The sequence below is a fragment of the Scaptodrosophila lebanonensis genome, unplaced genomic scaffold (genome assembly GCF_003285725.1).
Source record: "Scaptodrosophila lebanonensis strain 11010-0011.00,11010-0021.00 unplaced genomic scaffold, SlebRS2 tig00001415-arrow-pilon, whole genome shotgun sequence".
Taxonomy (NCBI): domain Eukaryota; kingdom Metazoa; phylum Arthropoda; class Insecta; order Diptera; family Drosophilidae; genus Scaptodrosophila; species Scaptodrosophila lebanonensis.
This window is the reverse complement of record NW_022060742.1, coordinates 1,165,734-1,187,606: the sequence shown is the minus strand read 5'-3', so window position 1 is coordinate 1,187,606 and position 21,873 is coordinate 1,165,734. Positions and strand designations below refer to the sequence as shown.

General features: G+C 41.3%; 1 protein-coding gene across 1 annotated transcript in view; it reads left to right on the top strand.

Annotated features, from left to right (window-relative positions):
• The first annotated feature begins 11,394 nt into the window (after window positions 1-11,394).
• LOC115632638 (protein bric-a-brac 1) overlaps window positions 11,395-21,873 on the top strand; it is a 62,594-nt gene continuing 52,115 nt past the window's right edge. The window contains exons 1-3 of the mRNA XM_030529868.1: window positions 11,395-12,383; window positions 12,486-12,627; window positions 12,826-13,119. Coding sequence (XP_030385728.1) covers window positions 11,395-12,383; window positions 12,486-12,627; window positions 12,826-13,119 — 1,425 coding nt within the window. The remainder of the gene's footprint in view (window positions 12,384-12,485; window positions 12,628-12,825; window positions 13,120-21,873) is intronic.

Here is a 21,873-nt window from a genome sequence, read left to right as displayed (position 1 = left end):
TGGAAATTCATGCAAAAATGACGCGCGTGCGAAAATAAAAATGCGGTGCCCGCAAACCCCTAGCACCCAACCAGAAATCCTGCAGGAACAACAGGAAAAAACAAAAAACACAGGGAGGGAGAGATGGAGGGAGGGTGAGAGGAAACCGTGAAAAAAATGCAGCTAACCGCAAACAAGTGATGTGAAATGGCAGCCCGGGAGGGGGTTATGGGTGGACGGACTGGGATGGGGGCCAAGTGCAGTGCGGCCAATACGCGTCAATTGAAATCCCTAATAATCGTGTTGGCCACGTTGAATGCATTTGGCGGAGCCGTGCCGCCGTGTTGATGCAACACACACCCAGACCCTGCCCCATCACACACACACACACACACACACAGAGGCAAAAAATCGCGTCATATTCTCGAGCGCGCATAGAAAAAATGCGATGCAGGAGCGCAGCTAGTGATGGACATGGGTCGGCTTTTTGAGCTCCGATACGACACGCACGTCGCAAATGCAGCGCAACAGGACCCAGGACAAGAAATTTATAGATAATCGAATATAATTTTGTTTAAAACCCGTAGTTCGTCACGATTTTAAGCTGTTCTCTACCAGATTTATATTCGTGTGCGCGTGTTTTGGTGCAATTTTTAATTGCAATCAAGAATCGGGTACGATCGAAAACCGGGTCGATGCCCACCTCTAGATCGAAAGCAAGAGATAAGTGGAGTGAGGGGTGGCGTGGCACGTGGCAGCATGCTAGCCTGGATGCAACATGCTGTCGCTGACAGGAATGGAATGGAATGACCTTCTGCCCGGCCATCCCATGGCCGCGGACATTGATATGGAGCCGGGATAATCGTAGGCACTGCAATAAAGTGCAGCATCGCGCGTTCAAGGACGGAGGCAGCGCGCACGTCGACAAAAAATGCGTTGTGATTTTTTATTGGGGAAGCCCCACCCCATGATGGTGTGGTGTGATGTGGACTGGAGTGCAGTGATGGTTAGGTGTGGCGCTTCAGCTGCTGCTACCAACTGTTGCACCCCGAACGCGTTGAACAGTTGCATGCGCATAATTCGCCAAATGTGGGAAGTGAATCGGTGAATCGTTGAATCGTTGAATCGTTGAATCGTGAGCCCCCAATGTTGGGTTGCCTGCCAACGCATTTGCTGCCAATTGCTGTTGCAGTAGCTGCGGTCGCTGCCCCTCCTGCCCCTGCCCATGCCCCTGTCCCAGCCCCAGCCGCTCCTGCTCCAGCCCCAGCCATTATTGTTGATGTTGCCAATGACCTTGACACGGTAGCTGGTGTGCGTGTGTGCGTGTGTACGGGATGTTGAACACAATGGATTCGCGGCTCGTATTTTTTCGGCTGCAACAACATGTCGTCACGCCTGTTCGAGTACGCGCCTCTGACTCTGTAGGTATGTACGAATATATATGTACTATATGTATGTATACATATCTGTATATACTATATGTATCTGTATCTCTGTCTGAGTGCATTTTGTTTGCTGCAACAGGCTGCCGCACTTTTTCAATTTGTTCTCGTTCTTTTTTTGTTGTCCAATCAATTGCTGTTGCACTTTTTTGTCAGCGCGCCGACAATGTGGCAAGTCGCTCCACACAAGAGCCCCAAACCCACACCATTTCTGTGGCAGGTTTATTGCGCGCAGCCGAATCGAGTTTATTGAGCAATACCCATAATTAAATGCCAATTAGTTACTTGAATATGTCCCCTTGCCATGCAACTCCCTCTACAAAACAAAAATGAGGCTGGTTAAAACAAAGCAGCGCTAGAAACGGTCTTAGTTCAGTTAAGTCATCAAGTTTTTTCATCGAATAAAATAACTTTCTTCTGCTTTATTGATAAACTGCATTGCAAACTGGTGTGATTCAAGTTATTTTTGTACATATTTCTTTATAAATCAGTCAAAATAGCAGCTTTACAGGTGCAACTTAAAGAAGAAATGCCACTTCGTATCTTTACTTGTATCTTCACAATACTGTTCCTTTTGTTTCAATTTATCTTTAACTTTATTACATACATAAAATTGTTTATGCCAAAGATTTATTTCATTTCTATGTAAAACGTATGGCCAATAAAACAACATTTCCGAAAGAAATTTTGGGAACTGCGTCGCAATTGGAGTCATCTTCCTCATTATTTTAAGCTCATGACCAATGCACCTAATGCTTGTAATAGCTCATTCCTGACTTAACAGAGTCTGTTCCATTAAATGCATCCAATATTATACTAAAATAATAAAGGGATACAAATTTGTATATTTGTTGGGTTGTTGGTAACCACAGTCGGCTAAGCACTCTGACAAAGCTACGATCAAGTATTCATTCACTCGAAGCCACACTTTAAATTAGTCTCATGAGTATTATAGGTCTTTTTGGAAATAATCTTAATAATAATAATAAGTGCAATAGGCCAATGGTCTCTACAAGGCTCTATTCAATGGAGCCTAGCACAAGTCTAACAACAGAATGACTTTAATGTGTGGATCAAATCGAACCCAAGGGGAAAAATCAAAGCTATTTCAGAACTGAGCCAAATTTTTTCATCTCTAAAACTGGCGTTAGATAAATAGACCTGTCCATACAAACACCTTGGGGTCAAGAGCTCCAGATATGTTACTTTTTCTGACAACAAAAAAGATTTTACTGGCGAAAAAATGCGAAAGTGTGGTAATGATTTGCCGACTAATTTCCGATAAACAAATCTGGCCTACTTTCCGCAGATCACTGATTGGGACAGCCATATTTATGCCTAGTACTGACGCTTTAAACATACGAATGTATAGTCTGTCAAGTCTTTGCCATTCCATAATACAAACAGGCTTTTAATCACCCCCAGATAACTTTGCGGGTTTTCATACTCTTTGTTTGTTTATTTCGGCTCTTGACGTAAGCGCTTTGTCAAAGCCAAAGCGCAATTATAAACGATTCCGTCTCCAATCTAAATAGAACTCCTGCAACCCCCAGCTCCCGAGACCCCGCGCCCCTCCACCCTCGAGCCGGCCAACCCCAACCCTAACCGAAATGAATATCAAGAGGTCTGAATTGTTATTTGGCGCATTCAAAGATGCTTTGCTTTTTGATATCTACGTATATTTTGCAGTCATTGTGAATGTTTTAATTAGTCTGTCGCTCAGACGTCGTGCATTAAGACTTTTGTAGGAACTTCAGCTCCACTGACTGAGCGACAATTAGCAGTCGCCTGCCGCGGTTTCTTTATAATCATAAAAGTGACAATGGCACGGAAATAAACTGTCTTGGACTTGGGTGAGCAAAAAATTTATTCTAAGGCAATGTTTAAAAATTACCCATCAGTACCAAAATACATTTATCATTCATTTTTTCTGCAACATTGTCGAAACGAATACTTTTTCTTTTTTCCTTTTTAAATGTACAATAATTTATTTCATTAATCTTAAAATCTGAATGCACGGCTTCAATGCTTTGATTAAACAGAAAAAAAAATTATCTTAATAACAATAAGTACTCTATAAGAGAAGTGATAAATCAATTTAAGTTTACGAAATCTCCTAATATTTATTCGAGGGAAATTTTTATCTAGAACTCCTGGAACTCCACAGGAACTGAATTCTATTGAAAGTACTACTAAAAACACTTGTAAAAAAACATTCACTTATTCTTCACCATTTTAAGAAATTAGATGTGCAAACATCCTAACATATTAAAATACATACTAAATTTATTTCCATTTCATACCTTCATCGTCTTTTCATCTCCCTTTTTTCCTTGATCACTTCATCTTTCTAGATCCTTTGTTTGTAAACAGATAAAAGTATATGGTATATGTTTAGTATAAACTACATATATATTTGAATTGAATGCTGATTTGATTTTTGACCAAAATGAATGCCTTAATATAGTATAATGGTACGTACAAAAGGAAGCTGATTTACAAGATTGGAAGATATATAACTTGAAGCCCTGTAACTATTGCTCTTGCAACAAATTAATTATAGGCAAAATATAAAAGCAGCAATATTAGTTTATCTAAAACTATCTTAATCATCCATAAAGTAGAAGTCTGCTCTGAAGCTTAGCTTAGCTTTCATTGTGGCAGCTGACAGGCTTAATACAAGTAATTGGAAATGATGTGTGCAATCAACAAAAAACCGCTCTTTTACTTTATAGAAGATCGTGTTACATATTCTTCATTTTTGCTTTCCCTCAACTAATCGGGGGTTTTCACGAACGGAATTGAAATAAAAGAGTGGGGCCACGTCGATAGCCGAGTTACAAGCAGAGTTCTAGATGGAACCTCACATTAAAGCCTAAAATCATCGCCACACTCGTGTGTATCTTAAAATTAAAATACTTTGAAATGATTTGATGCTTTCGTGCTACACCAAAATGTTTGCATATACTCGTATATATGTAGTATTTACAAGACCAATTCGCAATGTTGATACTTGTTATATATCTCTAGGTTTTAGAAACGATCCATGATCAGAAAAGTACATAGAAAATCTTGGTGCGATTAGAGAACTGCATTTCGTTCCCCAACCATCAAGAGCAGACACGAAAAGCAAACAGACATAGACGGTCAAGGAGGAGGAGTGGAGGGGCAGTCAGTCCGTCGCAGTCAGTCATCGATGGGCCTTACAAATACATACATGTACATGTAATAAAAAGTATTTGTGCATGCATCTGCAGCAATGGAGTAGAGGGGATGGGGAGCAGGCGATGGAGATGGAGGAGAGACGGACAGAGGCGTTCATTTGTACATAAATGCACGCATTGGAGCCCGAACCCTAGCCCTAGCCCGAGTCCGAGTCCGAGTCTGGCACGGCCAAAGGAAGGCAACGCACAGCGTCGTCGTCGAAGTCGTGGTGCGGCCAAGTGGAAACGGAAACGGTGCAGCGCAATCAAACATCCGCCGCCCTACGCAAAATCTACAAAAACCAAACACACACACACACACACACACGAACACAATCATCTCTCTATATATATATATGTATATAGTATAGATTTAGATATATATTTGTGTATATATGGGCGCGCAAGTTGCAAGCCACGCGAAAAACCTTCTAGGGGTGCTGCTGCTGTACAATCGACAATGGACAATGGACGGCGCGGACAGTGGACCCACCAAACCAAACCAAACCAAGCCAAACCAAACTGGCCAACTGCTGTCGTTGCTATCGTTGTTGCAGCCATACACTTCAGCATGTGTCGAGTACAGTTACGTCGTGTAAGCCAGCAAAACGGCCTGCCAGGACACACAACATTGCATGTTTTCGCGTTCGTTTTGCCGCCGCGCGTTAACTGTCCATCAATGTCCAGTCCTGGACAGGGAGGGTGGGAAGGCGGTGGCAGCAGCAACAGCAGCATCAGCAGCATCAGCGACTCCTGTCTATCTGTTTGTGTCTGGGGCGCGCACCCCTCTCCCTCGCCCACTCCAATGCGGCAATACGGGGCTCCAGGACTCCATGCCAAGCCTGGCAAAAAGAGTTACGTGTGTGTGTGTGTGTGTGTGCGAGTTGGTGTTGGTATCTGTGTGAGTGTATGTGTGTCTGGATGTGTGCTTTTGTGCCTACCCTGCGTGGTCTCAACGCAATCGTCATCGTCATCGTTAGCGTTAGCGCAGTCCCCCCACCTCCACCTGACCAGCTCTCTACCTGCATTCTAAACTTGCACCCCTTTTGCGGCCTTTGCAGGCTTTTCGTTGCTGCCGGCGGCGCTGCCCCGTAAGTCCTTTTTCATTGCCCCTGCCAGTGAGTGCTAGGACTCAGGACTTAGGACGCGCAGTTTTGTTTCGTTTCGTTTTATTGCGCGAAGCATTTTTGCATATTTGAGGCATCATCGCTCATCGCTTTTGTGCCCGCGTAAGCCAACTTTAGACGCTTGTAACGCTACAACCCCAGATGTGCGTTATGGATGTGCAACTGGGAGATACGCCTTACTCCTTACTCGTTGCTCCCGTCTCCAACTTGGAGTTGGAGTCAGAGCCGGCAAATGTTGCACTCTTCTATTTGGCGTTTTAATATGCGTCATTCTTTTTTTTTTTTTGTTTGTTATTTTTTTGCTGTTTTGTTTTCCTCAGCGCTGCTTGCTCCTTCCAAAATTCCTCCACTTGCGTACGTTTGGTCACCTTTTCATGCACTTCAAACCTATCATACAGACCGACAGAGAGACAGACAGACACACACACTGAGATGGACAGTTGTTTTATTTGTTTGTTTGCTTGTTTGTTCACTCATGTGTGTGACACTCCAGCACGTCCCCTCGAACAGCCAGCCAGGCAGCAAGGCAGCAAGGCAGCCAGCGAGCTAGCGAGCCTGCCTGCATCCTGTCCTCTGTTGTCTATTTGTCTTTTTGCCGTTTGTTCAAATGCGGCCATCTTCCAACCCATGGAAATGCCATTCCCTGTCGCCTTGGTGCACAGCCTTTCCACAGTCCATGTCCACAACGTCATCGTCATCGTCGTCATCGTCATCGTTTGGTTCGTCAGCGTCGTCAGCAACGTCGTCACCATCGCCATCACCATCGCCATCGCCATCACCATCGCCATCATCGTCACCATCGCCCGTTAAATACATAAATTTTCATATAAGCGCATTTGGAGCCTCGACCACGGCCTTTCCAAATGCATGTTGCGTTTTTCATTGGCCGAATTGCATTTCAGTTGCGCCTCAAAATGCAATGCGAAAAATTCGTTTGCACTAATTTGCCAAATGCAAGCTCGCCTCTGCACAGTGGGACAAATACACACCGATCATGTCCATAGCACTTAGCACTTAGAGGAAAAGAGGGAGTCCGAACCAAACAACAATAATGTAACGAAGAAAAGGAAGAGCTAGCACCCTCCTGCAATTTCTGGGAGTAGTACTGCAATGAAATTGTTTCGCTAATATATTTTCTTAGAATCATCCGATTTGAAACAAAAGTAGTGTGCAAAGTTTGCTTAATGTAGCTTTGAAATGTGAACAGTATTGACGAAATTGTATAGCAGGGGAAATAAACTCGTCTAGCTTAAGGACTAGGAGAGTTAAACGGACAGACGTCCGTCAGGACACGCCTGATTAGGAATATATGTATACAAGGGCGAAGGCAGGGGGCCAGGAGAGGAATTTGCTTTGCACAAACCTAATACACCCTTTCTACGCTACTCGATTATAATTGAGTTTGCAATAATATGAGAGAATTAAGTTGTGAAATTTTGAGATGCAGTTTCAAGGCACATCTGATATTATCCAGAAGATATTCCTCCGAAGTCTAGTTCCTTTCCAATTGGTTCGGTTCCTAATTCCAGGCGTCCATCTCATGCTCACCAAGAATTACTTATGGTGTCGAAAACGTATCCGTCGAATCGAGTATCCGCTTTTATTGTAACTCATTGGATAATCAGCCGCGCTGAAAAGCAGCTTCTTAACAAAATGCTGCCTAATCGTTTGCGCAAAACTTCATTGAGGAGAAAGACCTTATTTTATTAAACATTTTTTTTGTTGAGAAAATTGGTTTTTCTAATTGTTTTAAATGTATTTATTTAACAGTATTACTAATTAACAAAAGTATCAAACATGATCCCGTTTTCAAATGCATTTTCAAAAAAAGATTACAAGTTTAATAGTTTTTCTCTGAATGTATTTATTTTTAAATTTGACCAGCCAAGCTTCAAGACCAGAAATTCATTTATAGTTCGGAACTTTGCAAAATCATCAAACTTCGTTTGATGGAGTAGAAGCGATGGCTTATGCCTCATCACCAGAGTATTAGGTATATGCATATATATTTATTGGGTTACATTTATGTTTCGAATTAAGCAGACTATTCAAATATATATAGTATACTTTTATATTATAGTATTCAAATATGGTAGTATATAGCGACACAATCGATGTACTTATAACTAAGCTCTATTTCAATTCTACAATGTTACATTTTCTTTTAATATAATAGTATACTTGTATAGCGACACAATCGATGTACTTATAACTAAGCTCTATTTCAATTCTACAATGTTACATTATTTTTTAATATGAAAAAATTGCGTAAGCGAATATTTGTCTATTTGTCTGCGAACACTAATAACTCGTAGAAGTATTCTGTTAAGTACAACACGTAGCTTAGTCATTTCATTGAGTCTATTCTATTGCCCAAGAAAAAGGAGCCATTTTTTTTTAAATGTCTGTCGTGTGTCTAACCTAAGATCAGCAGTGTATTGTATACTGGATTTTCAAAAATGTATTTAGCCACCGACCCTTGAATTTATGTTCACATATGCAAATAGTTTGTCCGCAAAATGCAATGTTAACAACGCTTAAATCAGAAGACGAAGCAATTTCGATCTTGATGATTTGATCATGATTTGTAATTTAAGAAAAACTCGAACTTAAGAAGCAGAATTGATTCTAATCAGTGTTGCCCTACCTCATTTTTATTTTGCCCGTCAGCATCGTCTAATTGGGCAGCACTCCCACCTTCATTGTCTCATTCGTGTCAATGCCAGCTTTGTAAAATATTCATCTCAATGTTGTGCTCTGATATTACTAGGTTTATTGCTTCATTTTATGCATATTACAATATATACATACATTTATAATATATGCAAATACTAGAGTCCAAAACAATAATTAAAATACATACACCCACACACACATGCATACATTGCAACACTCACACACACAGATATGTATGTATACATAGATACATATGTATGTAGATATGACTAACGAGTCTCAAGCGACAGCCCCCTCACGGTCTGAGGAGCCGCACGAAGCGCACGTACGAACGAGAACAAAAGCAACAACAACGGCAGCAACAACAAACGAAAAAAAAAACTTACAAGCCACCAACAAGAAAAATGCCAAACTGCAGGTGCACCGGCACCATTACCGGGTTTTTCCAAAAGGCTTAGTCTCTGCCCCTTTGCAAGAGCAAGACAGTGCCAGAAAAGAGAGAAGTTGCCAAAGCAGTCAAACAGTAAAAGTTAAAGGAGAGAAGTGGCGCATCGTCTACAGCTCTTAAAATAAAAGCACTAAAGCGCACACAAGAGTGTGCAGAGCGCCACGACGATGATGAAGACTGCGGCGAATTTATCTGTCGGTGAGCGACGGCAACGGCGGCGACTACACATGAGTTTCGCTTAAGCATTTGTTTACAATAAAGGCGACGCTCTGGCGACGACGACGACGACTGTACGGAGAACAAGCAAGTGAACGCTGCTGCTGCCTCTGCCAACGTCGCTGCCTCTGTCGATGGCACTGCGATTGAGAGCACGTACACGCATACACACACAAACTGCGGAAGCGAACAGCAACGGAACTAATTAATGAACAATCTTTTTGCTGTTGCTGTTGCTGTAGTTGTTGGTGTTGGTTGGTGTTGCTCGCCTTTCTTATTGTTCGTGTGTGCGTTATTTTTTTTTCCAGTATTTTTGGTGGCACGTGAGAGTTTGAGTTGAGAGTTCATGCCAACATTACGACACATTAATTGACTAATCAGACAATCTTTGAATAAGATTCAGTTTTGTGATGATCCATACTTGAGGAGTGCAACGCGAAGAAACCCCCAAAAAGGGGAAGGAAGCAGCCTAGGCTAATAAATTCGCGCTCTCGCAGCGCCAAACGTCGCCTGCCGCACATCAACTTCCGCCAACTTCCCGACTCACATACACATCACTACTTACATAAATACGTACATAAATACATATGCACATAAGGTATCCCCCGCCTTACGGCTTAAGCCTTCCTAACGACTCTCAACGCATTGCAATGCGCGCTTTTTTGCCAGCAGAACAGAACGCATTGCCGAAAATGCATTGCCCCATACAAACATACACACACACACACAAGCGCACACACATCCATACGTACATATGTATATTTGAGGAGCACTAGTTTGTTAGTGTGTGTGGGTGCGTTCCTTTTCGCAGCAATTTTTGGGGGTGCGCAGCGCACGCGAATCGTTTGTCGGCGGCATCGGCCTTCTGTGAGTGCAAGTGCCATTGCCAGTGCGAGTGCGAGTATGAGTATGAGTATGAGTGTGGGAGAGGAGAGGAGAGCGCGAGTGAGCACATTTTCCCGAGTAAAGGAATTTTGAATCGCGCGCCTCGTAGTCGTCACCGTTGCCGTTGTCGTCGTCGTCGTCTGTTGCATATGCGTGTATGGCTGCTGCTGCTACTGCTCTCCGCATAATTTTTCGGCGCGCACACACACACGCACTGGCACTCACTCACAGGCACACACACGCACACACACAAAAGTAAGTTGTTGCAGCAGCGCCGCCTGCACTAATCAAAGCGCCTGCTCCTTTCCAGCGCCGACTGCCGATGACTTGACTGTGCGTTTATGGTGGGGCCCAGCGGCTGGGGTTGGGGGCGGGGAGGCACGCGCAAAATGTAACTGCAGCGACGCAGCTGCATCGCACACTATTGCAGCAGCAAGAACAACAGTAGCAGCAGCAGCAGCAGCCACGTCGCGACCGTCGACTCAGCGAATTCGCATTCGCCAAACGACGCTAAGCGCCAAACGACTCCCGACACCGACTCCAGCGCAACTAACACAACAACAGCAACAACAGCAACAACAAGAGCACCAACTACAACTACGGCATATACCGGCGGCACACATACACAAACAGAAACAGAAACAGAGACTGCTGCTACTGTCGCCATCATCGTTGGATTTTTGCCTGTTTCTGTGCTTCAGTTTTCCACACTCTGGCCTTTGTGTGCAATGGCTGCGGCGGCTGTTGCCGTTGCCGTTGTCGTTTGCTGTTGCTGTTAAGTTTGTTTTGAGTTTTTCCGTATCGAAATGTGCAAAACGATTTCAGTCTAATTCAGACGCTCGTGCTGAGAAGACTTTTGGGCTGTTCGTAGCAAGAACTCACACACAGAGACGCATTCACTCACATACACAAGCAATCATACAGGGGGGCTCACACAAACACACACTCACACTCACACACACACACACATACATATAGAGATAGTTGGCCGGCTGTTTGGCAGACCGGCTGCCAACACAACCCGAACTGTTAACGACGAACCTTGTGAACGACTGCGACTGTGACTTCGACTTTCGACTACGACTGCACGTAACGCATTACGTAATGAACGTAAGGTATAAAGTAAAGCACGATCAGCAGAGACTCTCACAACAACAACAACATCTGTGAAGATGACATTCAACTGTCGTTGTGCATGTGTATGTGTGTGTGCGGCAAAAACAATGCTATTCTACTAATTGCGGGATATTTGTTTTCGTAGGCCAGCGATGTTAATGTGAACGCGAAACATTAAAATTAAAAAAGAGAAAATACAGCAGCGAGAAACTCTCGCGTTACGTCGCGTGCGCGCGTGTTTTTGAGTAAGGATCTATAAATCCGCAGAGAACGGAACGATCGAGAACATACATACATTAAAAATGGCGTCTTCGGAAATGCCAGCTCGTGTTGAAACGCCTCTTGGCGCCGATTTGCCGAGCGAAACGAATGCCGAGCAAACGCAAGCATCGCAGCGTCAGCGTAGTGGGGGTGGGGGTGGAGGTGCTTCAAAGGATTTAAAGGATGCCAAGGATAGGGGGCAAAAAACGGATATACAGAGATCGCCCGAACAGCGAAGATCACCGGAAACTGAAACAACGCCGGTGGGATCACCAAACAACACCAATGCAGGCAATACGGGGGGCGGTGGCGAGGGGGGCTTGGGACGCAGCTCTTCAGTGGACTCATCATCGACGCTGCCGCAACAATTCTGTCTTCGCTGGAACAATTATCAGAGCAATATGACGACCATATTCGATCAGTTGTTGCAGAACGAATGCTTCGTTGACGTCACGCTTGCCTGTGATGGCCGCTCGATGAAGGCCCACAAAATGGTGCTATCCGCCTGCTCGCCCTACTTCCAGACCCTGTTGGCCGAGACGCCCTGCCAGCACCCGATTGTCATAATGCGTGACGTCAACTGGCCCGATCTGAAGGCCATTGTTGAGTTCATGTATCGTGGTGAGATAAACGTCAGCCAGGATCAGATCGGGCCCCTCCTGCGCATTGCCGAAATGCTGAAGGTACGCGGCCTAGCAGATGTCACGAACATGGAGTCCTTGGCTGCAGAGGTGGACACGCCCAGCATGGCACAGGTTTCGCCCAAGGACTCGGCATCGGCAACGGGCGTCGAGCGCGAGGCTGAGGAGCTGCTCGCCTTCATGCAGCCCGAGAAAAAGCTGCGGTTGGGCAATGAATGGGGCGACTTCGGAGCAACTGCGTCCAGCAACATAGAGTTTCGCATGTCACCCCACCAGCAGCCAGCGCGCAACGTACGCAAGCGACGCTGGCCCTCCGCCGACACAATTTTCAATCCGCCCTCCAGTCCACTCAGCAGCCTCATAGCTGCCGAGCGTTTGGAACAGGAACAGCAACAACAACACCAACAGCAGCACCAGCAGCAAAAGGAACGCGATCGCACGGAGCGCCAACTGGACTGCTCCCTGATGACGCCACCGTTAAATACCGTCAGCAGCTCCAAGTCTGCGGGTGCCGGCACCAGCGGGCCAGGCAGTGGCACGCCCCGACGTCTCACTCCGTCTTCCGCAGCAGCAGCTCTGGACGTGCATGGCCTGGAAATGCCCTCGCCGGCGACCACACCCGCGCCCAGTGCTGCAGCCGCCACAGCCGCAGCTGCAGCCGCCGCCGCTCTACTCTCGCGCAACGCTTCTACGGCTCGCTCTCCCGCACCAGGCTCGTTGTTAGGCTCTAGTACCGCCCAACAGTCCCACCTGCATGGTCCCTTCTCGCATCACGGCTCTGTCCATCAACACCACCAGCATCCACATCAGCATCAACACCACCACCCGCAGCATCATTCGCAAAACATCTCACCCGCTTCGTCCGCACACTGCGGCTCCTCTGGCCACACTGCGCCATCCAGTTTGGTTCCATCGCCAGCGAGTGAGGCGCGTTTTCCGATGAACCCCGCCGCAGCCATGGCTGCTGCTATGGAACTGAGTGGCCTCGGAGCTGCACAAACGAATACGTCGGCGAGTTCCGAGCCACGCCTTCCACCGCCCCCTCACCATCATATCACTCCGTCACCGTCTGATGACATGGAAATCAAACCCGGCATAGCCGAAATGATACGCGAAGAAGAGCGGGTGAGTCGACAATAATTTCTAAATTAGATGATAAGAACACTTCCAAAAACTGTTGCCCATTTTGGTATCGAAAAATACCCGCTTTGTCAAAGATCGTTACTGAACATAAGCTGGGGAATTAATAATTATATACTTATTATTATTTAAGGCAAGTGCATCAAACAAACTAAAAGAAAACAGCATTATTTTCTTCATTTTGTGCCCATTGAATATTTGAAAACAAATTATATTACATCTCAATCTTTTTTGGGAAAACATTTAAATTGTAAGCGAAACAAAATCAATTAAACTATTACAGTGGGTATCTATCGATACTCATTTCGTCTAACATCTATACTCAGTTCAAACAGAAAAACCACTTAAAACCAAATAAAAAAAAAATAAAGACTTTATCCGCGATTAATTAAAGTGAAGAAACTAATTATAAGAATAACTGAGGGTAGCTAAGGTCTTCTTTTTGGAGTGGTGGATGGGCAGTATAAAATATGTTCGTTGAGGGAGCTGGAAAAATTGTCGCTAAATAGGTCCTAAGTTCAAGCTCATACAAGAATCGAATAATTTTCTTCATGGTTCGGTTTCTCTTCATTCAATTAACTCTAAAGATGTCCCCTAAGCTCTGCCAACTTATTCAGTTATCAGAAGTCAGGTAAAAGATTCCAAGCCTTATATTTTCTATTAAAAATTTACACAAAGAAAACATTACAGATACACGCATACGTTTTTTTAAGAAAAGCTCATTTTTACAATTGTTTGAAATAAGTCGAAAATTTGGAAATAGACCGCAGTAATTATTTGGAGACTAAAAATATGTTGGAATTACTTATGATAAGAAAAATTATATTATCTTACCAAGAAATCTGTATATAGCTGTACATATAAACGTAGTTAGCGATGGTTTCTTCAAAACGTCAAATTTGTATAGAGGAAAAAATCAGCCGCAGATAAACGCTTCTCAAATGTTAGATCTTAGCGATCTTTTTAACACAGTTCAATTTTTTCGTTTCGCAGCCGCGCTCTGTTCTGGTATGCCACTGCAGTTTGCTTCTCATTCACAAAAAGTCATCAGTGATCTCTCCATGTTCGTCTCTCTCCGCTCACGTACATCAACGAGTTGGCTCTTTAGGTTTTGGACTCTCTCGCTCCACACATTGTCAGTCCGCTCGACTGCCACATTGCCATTTGTTTTGATTCACACTTCTTTGCCGGTGCGAATTCTTTCTTCATTCCGCTCTACTCGTTTCACTGCACTGTGGGCCAAAGGACTCCGATTTTTGGATTAAATTAAACATTTTGAAATTTCACTGCGTACAGTACGTTAATCCTCTTCTTGAAATGCATTTAGCTTTGCAACTGGAGCTTGTCGTATATTCAACCATATTTTTATTTTGTCACTTTAATTTACTTTATTGTTTATAGTCTAATTGGGATTTTTTTTTAAATATTATTCCGTAGGAATTTGGTACTCTTTCCTTTAGATATATTTTTTTTATTAAAATTTTAATATTCAGCTACAGAGCTGCTTGCCAACTCCAAGCGCAAAAGTTCTTCCTTTATTCTTACTAGCCTCTTTTTCTAAAAGGTCTAATAGGTATACCAACAAACCGTAGAGGGCGTGCGAGGAAGGTACATATAAAATATAGTCGGATTTAAAAAAGAGTCGAATCACTGTTTGTAGGATAACTTTTTAGCCTTTAAATATATTTGAATAAAATGTGGTACACTATTTGCCAAAATTTATAAATATATTTGAATAAAATGTGGTACACTATTTGCCAAAGTTTCATCAAAATCGGCCAACTGTATCACATAGCTGCCAAAGGAACGATGTGTACAGAAATCAAGCATTGTAGCAACAACTTTTTGGTCCGTAAAGATATCTTCAGAAGACTTTAACATTCTACTCATCAGAGTTAATATTTTGGCCAGTATTCGAGCTCCGCCTACCCATTGTGCTCTGGCACTGCACTAATGAGCACACGCCCTGACGTCACAGTAAGTTAACGCTTGTCATTGTGGTCGTTGCTCGACGGAATGTTGACCCCCAAGTTGTAGGCATGATTGACAGCATTCACGTGCTGCGACGCCGACGATGACGCCGACGATGACGCCGACGATGAAGATGAAGACGAGACCCGCGGCTGTCTTTTTACTATATTGGCTGCTGGACTGGGTAGAGACTTGTTCAACCTGAGAGGAGAGCTGATCGTTGTCTGTTTATTTGTTGGGAATCAGCAACTGTTAGACGTTGCTTCGCACTTTAATAAAATATTGTATGTATGTATGTATGTATTTTTATTGTCTATCCGAAACCAGTCCGCTGCTCTGACTGACCAGCCAGCAGAGCTTCAGCCGCCGGAGCACATCAATCGCGTCGTGTTTATTGTCGCCTTCGAGTGCGTTCATCACATAACCAATGAGCAGGTCCAAGTGTCCGGAAGATAGAGCCCATGGCCTGCCTCACAGTCAGCCGAAGATGCATACAAATGTATATCTTTTCATAATTCTTGGCAGCTCTTTTAAATTCTTCTTTTTGCCATTTACACGGCATTCAATAAATATGTTGTTTTTATGCTTTTTAAATATTTTCCATTCAACGAGGGGCCGTTTCTTTCGATCTTTATGTGAATAGAGATCCATAGAAATGCATTTGCCTGCAGACTCGGCTGCATCAGTAAGCCTATAAGTATTTGTTTATTCCTACCTTCGCGTACTTATATCAACACTGGCCACTCACTGAGTTCTTTTTCCCATACTTCAGACACTTTATGTTATGCACGCAGTCTGATAATTCGAGGTAATTCTTGGCGTTTACTTGCTATGAAGAGTCAATTTATTTTTTTATTTATTTATGGAATGTACACGGCGACCCAATAAGCAAGTAAAAACTAACTATATTTTGCTAACTTAGAACGAACTAGATCTAGAAAGGTACATACTTTCTTGTGGTCTCATACTAATTTACCTAATGATATACAATAAATTAACTTTATCACAATATTACTAGCGTCTATTGCCTGACCCGTTCCTCAATCTGATTTCTAGAAATAAGAGCCAAACTAATCCCTTTTGGTTTGGTGAGCCATGTTTACGGTATCATCTATAGATATAATAGCAAGCAATACTAACATCGGATTCTATTCACTTTGGCATAGCATCAGTAGTACATCTGGATGGTATTCATATCTGATTGCATCTCAACACGTCTATCAGTTGATTATACCATTTACTGCTTTAAAAAAAAAACAAACCACACCTAGTGCGTAAGTCATCGATTATATGCTCTTGAAAGACTTCGTATAAAAGTATGTTTGCTTAAGTCTTGATATAAGTACGGTCTCAGAATTTATTTAAAAGAATGTAAAATCTAGTTGTTATCTAATTTGATGCAAAGGTATCTTCTCTTTTCAACGTTGAATTTCTATGGTCCCTTTTAAATTTGTTAAATATTATACTGCCGTTCTTCGTATATGTCTAAAATTATAAACAAAGAACTCGTGACTAGCACAAATATTTCGTAGGTGTGCCACTCCCTGGGAAGCCAACTAAACAAATAAATAATTAAGAAGTCGACAAGTGTATGCCAGCGACATAGAAATCTAAATACAGACGTTACAATAAAGCCATATGAGATAGAAAATTAAGTTAAAGAGACCAAATAGGAAAAGTCTAATCAAATGACAGTCATATCTAATGACGCCTCCGACTCATTATTGGGAATTTTATTCGCCATCCGGCCAGCAATGCCTCGATTCAGAGGCAGAGACGTTAATAGAACTACAAATAAACAAAAAGGTATACGAGAAAGGAAACTTTTCATTATTAATTTGTTTATTAACTTATTTTATTTTAGAAAAAAACAGAGAATATCCGACAAGAGCAGCTTGGAGAGATTGAAGAGAGTAAGCATGGTTGAGAGCATTTTGAAGAGATTGCTATAATTTGAGATATATATTAGTTCTCTTGCCACGACCACCAATCGTATAAGCGATTTGAAAATTACTGCGCTTTAAATTAAAGCCTAACCAGTATATCAATATCTTTGAGAAAAACATATATCAAGTATATTTTCAAATTTCTCATGGTCCTGGGTTTGATTATAGTTGGAAAAGTTCTTCTTCGAAATAATACCATATTTTTTTTAATCAAACAACGGTGTTTGGGAAGGTCTCTAATACGATCGTTTCATTGTCCAACAATTGGATCGAAAATAAAGATGTAAGTGAAACAAAAAATGGAGTGCAACACATAACAGAAATGGGCTGCATGTTCATGAACAATGATCTTAGTTTAATGAAAATAATGCAAGCTTGCTGTCTGCCGACATCCGATAGAAGTTAAGAACATCAATCAAATGGAAAATGAAGGCTTAACGCACTTGTATTTGTTGCATCAAATAAAAAAACTTTGGGTGTCTGAAGATGTGCGAGAAGAAAACAAGAACAAGTTTATAGCTTCAATCTTCACAATCCTTGAAGTTAATTAATTTAATGTGAAATATTTAACCTATAGAAATGTTATTTGTATTTTAATTTCCATCTATTCACAAAACCTTTGTTCCTCTACATAGTTGCTACACTGTTGCAGCCTTTTATGTTCAATAATACGCCAGCTCTCACCCATTAATATTATTTCTCCAAATCGACGAACTGTAGCTTTTGTGGGTATAGAATGAGGTAAGCAACTCATTCAATAGATGCACACACACCTACCGAATGTGTCATTCAAACTGCTTGCACAAAATGTAATACGGAAAATTAACTCTCAGCAATCAAAGGACAGCAGTTGAGTGTGTGAAGAGTGTGAATAAGTTGGAGCATAAAACAGGAATCTTGTGCACCGCTGTTTGTGTTTAAGGAGCTGCGCAAAGGATGCCAACGAGCCACTTAACCCTATAGACAAAAGCCTTTACACTCGTCACTCTGGCACGACTGCCCTGCTGCACCACTTTGGCACATTTTCCTTCCTCTTCCCATCCAATGGGCACTTCGATACATCTGACTTACACATACATACCTGCTCCGACTGCGGATCTTTAGCGTTTTCAGTCAAATTAGCATCAAGTGGCTCGAGCCGCTGACCCGAATTTGTTTTGATGGTCCGACTTCAGCGTGTGTTTGTAGGGAGGATGGTCTCTACTTTTACCCTGCAGTACCTCAAGTGACAGTCTTTTGTCACTAGTCACTAGACTTTTGAAATTCCTTTTTTTGTTCAACTGATAAAAGCAAGTTGTGCTGAATGGTGAAAGGAAAAACAACCTAAGTCTTGTTCAACAACACAAGCTCCTAACTTAATAGTCGATGATGATGATCGCCAGCCACGACGGAATATATGTCTGCTACTTTCATTTTTCCGATTAAACTATTATCGCAAATTTAGAATGTATTTGTAAAGGTCTGCTTTGAAAAATATACATCCTACTAAGAAACAACGATGGATTTACTGATGAAAAACACAACTATACAATTTTTGATCAAATCTAAGTGTATAAAATGGTTGGATAATTGAATTGATGTTCCCAGAGAAAGAATAAATAAGTATTTATGCGAGATCGTATTGGCGAGCTTAAAAGAACGACCTAGAAAAGTGTGGCTTTAACACTTTTAAGAAGATTTGAAAAAATGAGAAAACTGGAAGAGCATGATTGATTTTGTTGAGAGAGAGACACAGCCCAATGCCACTGTTATTAAAACAGTGGTCCATCAAGAACTGTACAGCTTTTTAGATTTGCTGCAATGTCATTTAAATTCAGAGGCATTTAATGGGTTAAAACATAATGTCTTTTCAAACTAACCTCACCTAATTGGATTCTGAGCGACCCATGCAAGTTTTTGCAGAACACAGATTGCATTTTCTGCTGGTCTGTTTGTTAATTTAGAGTCAGATAAGTTTTAAAGCTAGCAATAAATATATATAAATGTATAGTAGCTATAATAGCTACTTCCCAAAATTAGGAGTCACTATGCAACGGTCACTATTCGAGAAATACCGAACTTTTCACACTATTTTCTGTAGATGAAATAACTGTTTATAATACTACTTTAACCTCGACCCTTTGTATTTCATGTTATTCTTCTATCCATTGTTTTTTGGCAGAGCTTTAATTCCTTATAACTTCTCCTTCGAACAGGATACTAGTACAAAAGATGATCGACGAATTATATATACTCGTGTAGTTCTTATAGCTTATAAAGCTCTTAACAAATGTCAGCAATTTGCTTTAGTTTACAGATGTAGAAACATTTCTCTGTCAGGTCAACGACATTGCTCTAGAAGTTTCTTAATTATTTCGTCTATTTAGATTTTTTGTATTAGTTTATTTTTCCAACTTTCGATCAATGCTAAAAGCTATTAAAAAACGTGCCCATCGAGTTATTACAATTGCTACTCAAAACACAGAATCTTTGAAAAACCGGAATTTTATTGAATTACAATTTTTCCTTTAGCTACAAATTTTTGTGCGAGTACTATATCCCGATGAGTTCTATATATTCTTACTACATTTAATCTTTTCCCTTCCTTCACTTTTCTAAGAATATGTATAAATATACAGGGTGCGCCATCTTTTATGTCGGTATGTAAACATTGAATATCTTTGAAAATAAACAACCGATTTTCAACTATGAGATATTTTTATTTAATTTGGTTCTGTACAATTTCTTAAACTGAGGTTTTCAGCACTGGTCTACTCAAGTCAATCGGTTCACTAATGACAAAGTTATTCAATATCTACATACCGACATAAAAGATGGCGCACCCTTTAAGCAGGTTGGCAATATTAATGGTCTTAATTGTGACAGAGAATCATGACTGAGAGAGCTCTGTAGTGCATATCGAAGAGGAAATATGAATATTCACAGCTCAGTAAATAATATCGTACTGAACTCGTAAATGCTCGTAAAGTATAAAATTCCTGGGCCGCTTTAGAGGACACAAAACAAAATCCCGGCCCCATTGTTTGGACTAAAGACAAGGCTTACAAATACATTTAAGTTTTATGAATTGTCAATTAATCATAAGCCTGTGTGTGACTCACACCATCAGGGAAGCAGACTCATATGATATATATACAATATATACACCACATATATATTTATTTATATACATATATTTGTGCATCAATTATAAAGCTCGAAATATGAAATGCATTAGCAATAACGACACCGACGGCGACGGCGACAGAGTCAGAGATTTATTTTAAAGATACAGGTTTGATTTTATGCGGTAAATGCATTTCGTTGGCTTGACAAAAATAAATTAATTTAATGAAAATTCGAATCTGATCGAGTCAGATAGGAGCCCACAACTGTCCACTACATATCATTTATAACTTTATTTATTGATTTCAAATTTTGAAATTTGAAAAGCTGATTTGTGCTTTTCTTAATCAGGCACGCACGCATACGATTCTTATCAGAAGGGAATGCAGTTTGTAGCAGCCATGTATCAATAAGTTATATCAGCTTATAGCTCGTATCGATTGCCGCGATAAGATAGCCTTAATACTGAATGGATCCATAGACAAATACCCAAAAGTCGGTCGGAAACTTTCCCAATAAATGAGGCAATTGATTGAAATAATTTAATTGCGCCAACTGCCATAAAATGTTGAGCTATTTATTTTATGTGCCCAAATACAATTCTAAATGCACTCGATTTAACGATAAACATACAAGTAGAACGTAAAAAACAAGATTTACGGACAATTGTACAAAATTATGTTTTCTGTATACATCACAAGAACTATTACTCAAGTAACTTCGCTCAAGTGATAAATGCAACAAAATTATTTTGTATGAAAATAAATAAATCATTTTATAAAAAACCAAAAATAAAATGAATGTGTAAATAAAATTGTTCAGCCTTGCTTTAAAATTTAATTATTTATTTAATGAGTTATTATTTTGGTTACTTTAATTTTATTTAATACAATCCTGAGGATGGTCTGGGTATTCTATCTCTTATACTTTTGGAGTTCCTTGAGTTCATACACACTAGTACACCCTTTCACCCTCTGTTCTAAAGAAAGGATACTTTAAGGTTTATAGGGTACTATACTAAATACTTGTAGTCCATACGCCAAATGGCAGAGTTGAATTAAAATCTGTGCGCTGTAACTATAGCTACTATAGCAACGACTTCAAAGTTGAGAAAAGAGGGGAAGCTGCAGAGTATAGTATATAAAATTTACCTTTATCGTTTTACTCGCTAAATTTAATCCAACATAATTTCCATAACTTCAACAACTTAACAACTCCAACCAACCCATTTTTTCCTTGCGGAGAGATTTCTAACAGACAGAGGACGGACAATGTTGAAAGTGTATGCATAGTTCGGCCTGCGCTGTGGCAACACTTTGGCTTCTTCTTTGTTATTTTTTTGTTATTTATGTGCCTCAGAGAGCGCAGGCAGCGAAGTCATAAGAACCGGCAAACAACGCAAAGAGTGTGTTTGTGTGTGTGCGTGTGTGTGCATGGGAGTGTGTACCTACGTTTACATTTTTTATGAGATCGTAATAAAGTCTCAACATTTTTCATCATTAAAATAAAATATAAAGCTGAAATTATATTTTATCGTCTTTGCATCATTCTTTTTCCTTAAATACGGCACACACACACACACACACACACACACACACACAGATACACACAGGCACACACCGACACACATAAGCGCACGCACACACCCGCATTGCAAAGATACAAAGTTGAAATTATTTGTAGCAGGAGCCGTTGCTGGTGCGGCGGCAGTCGGAGC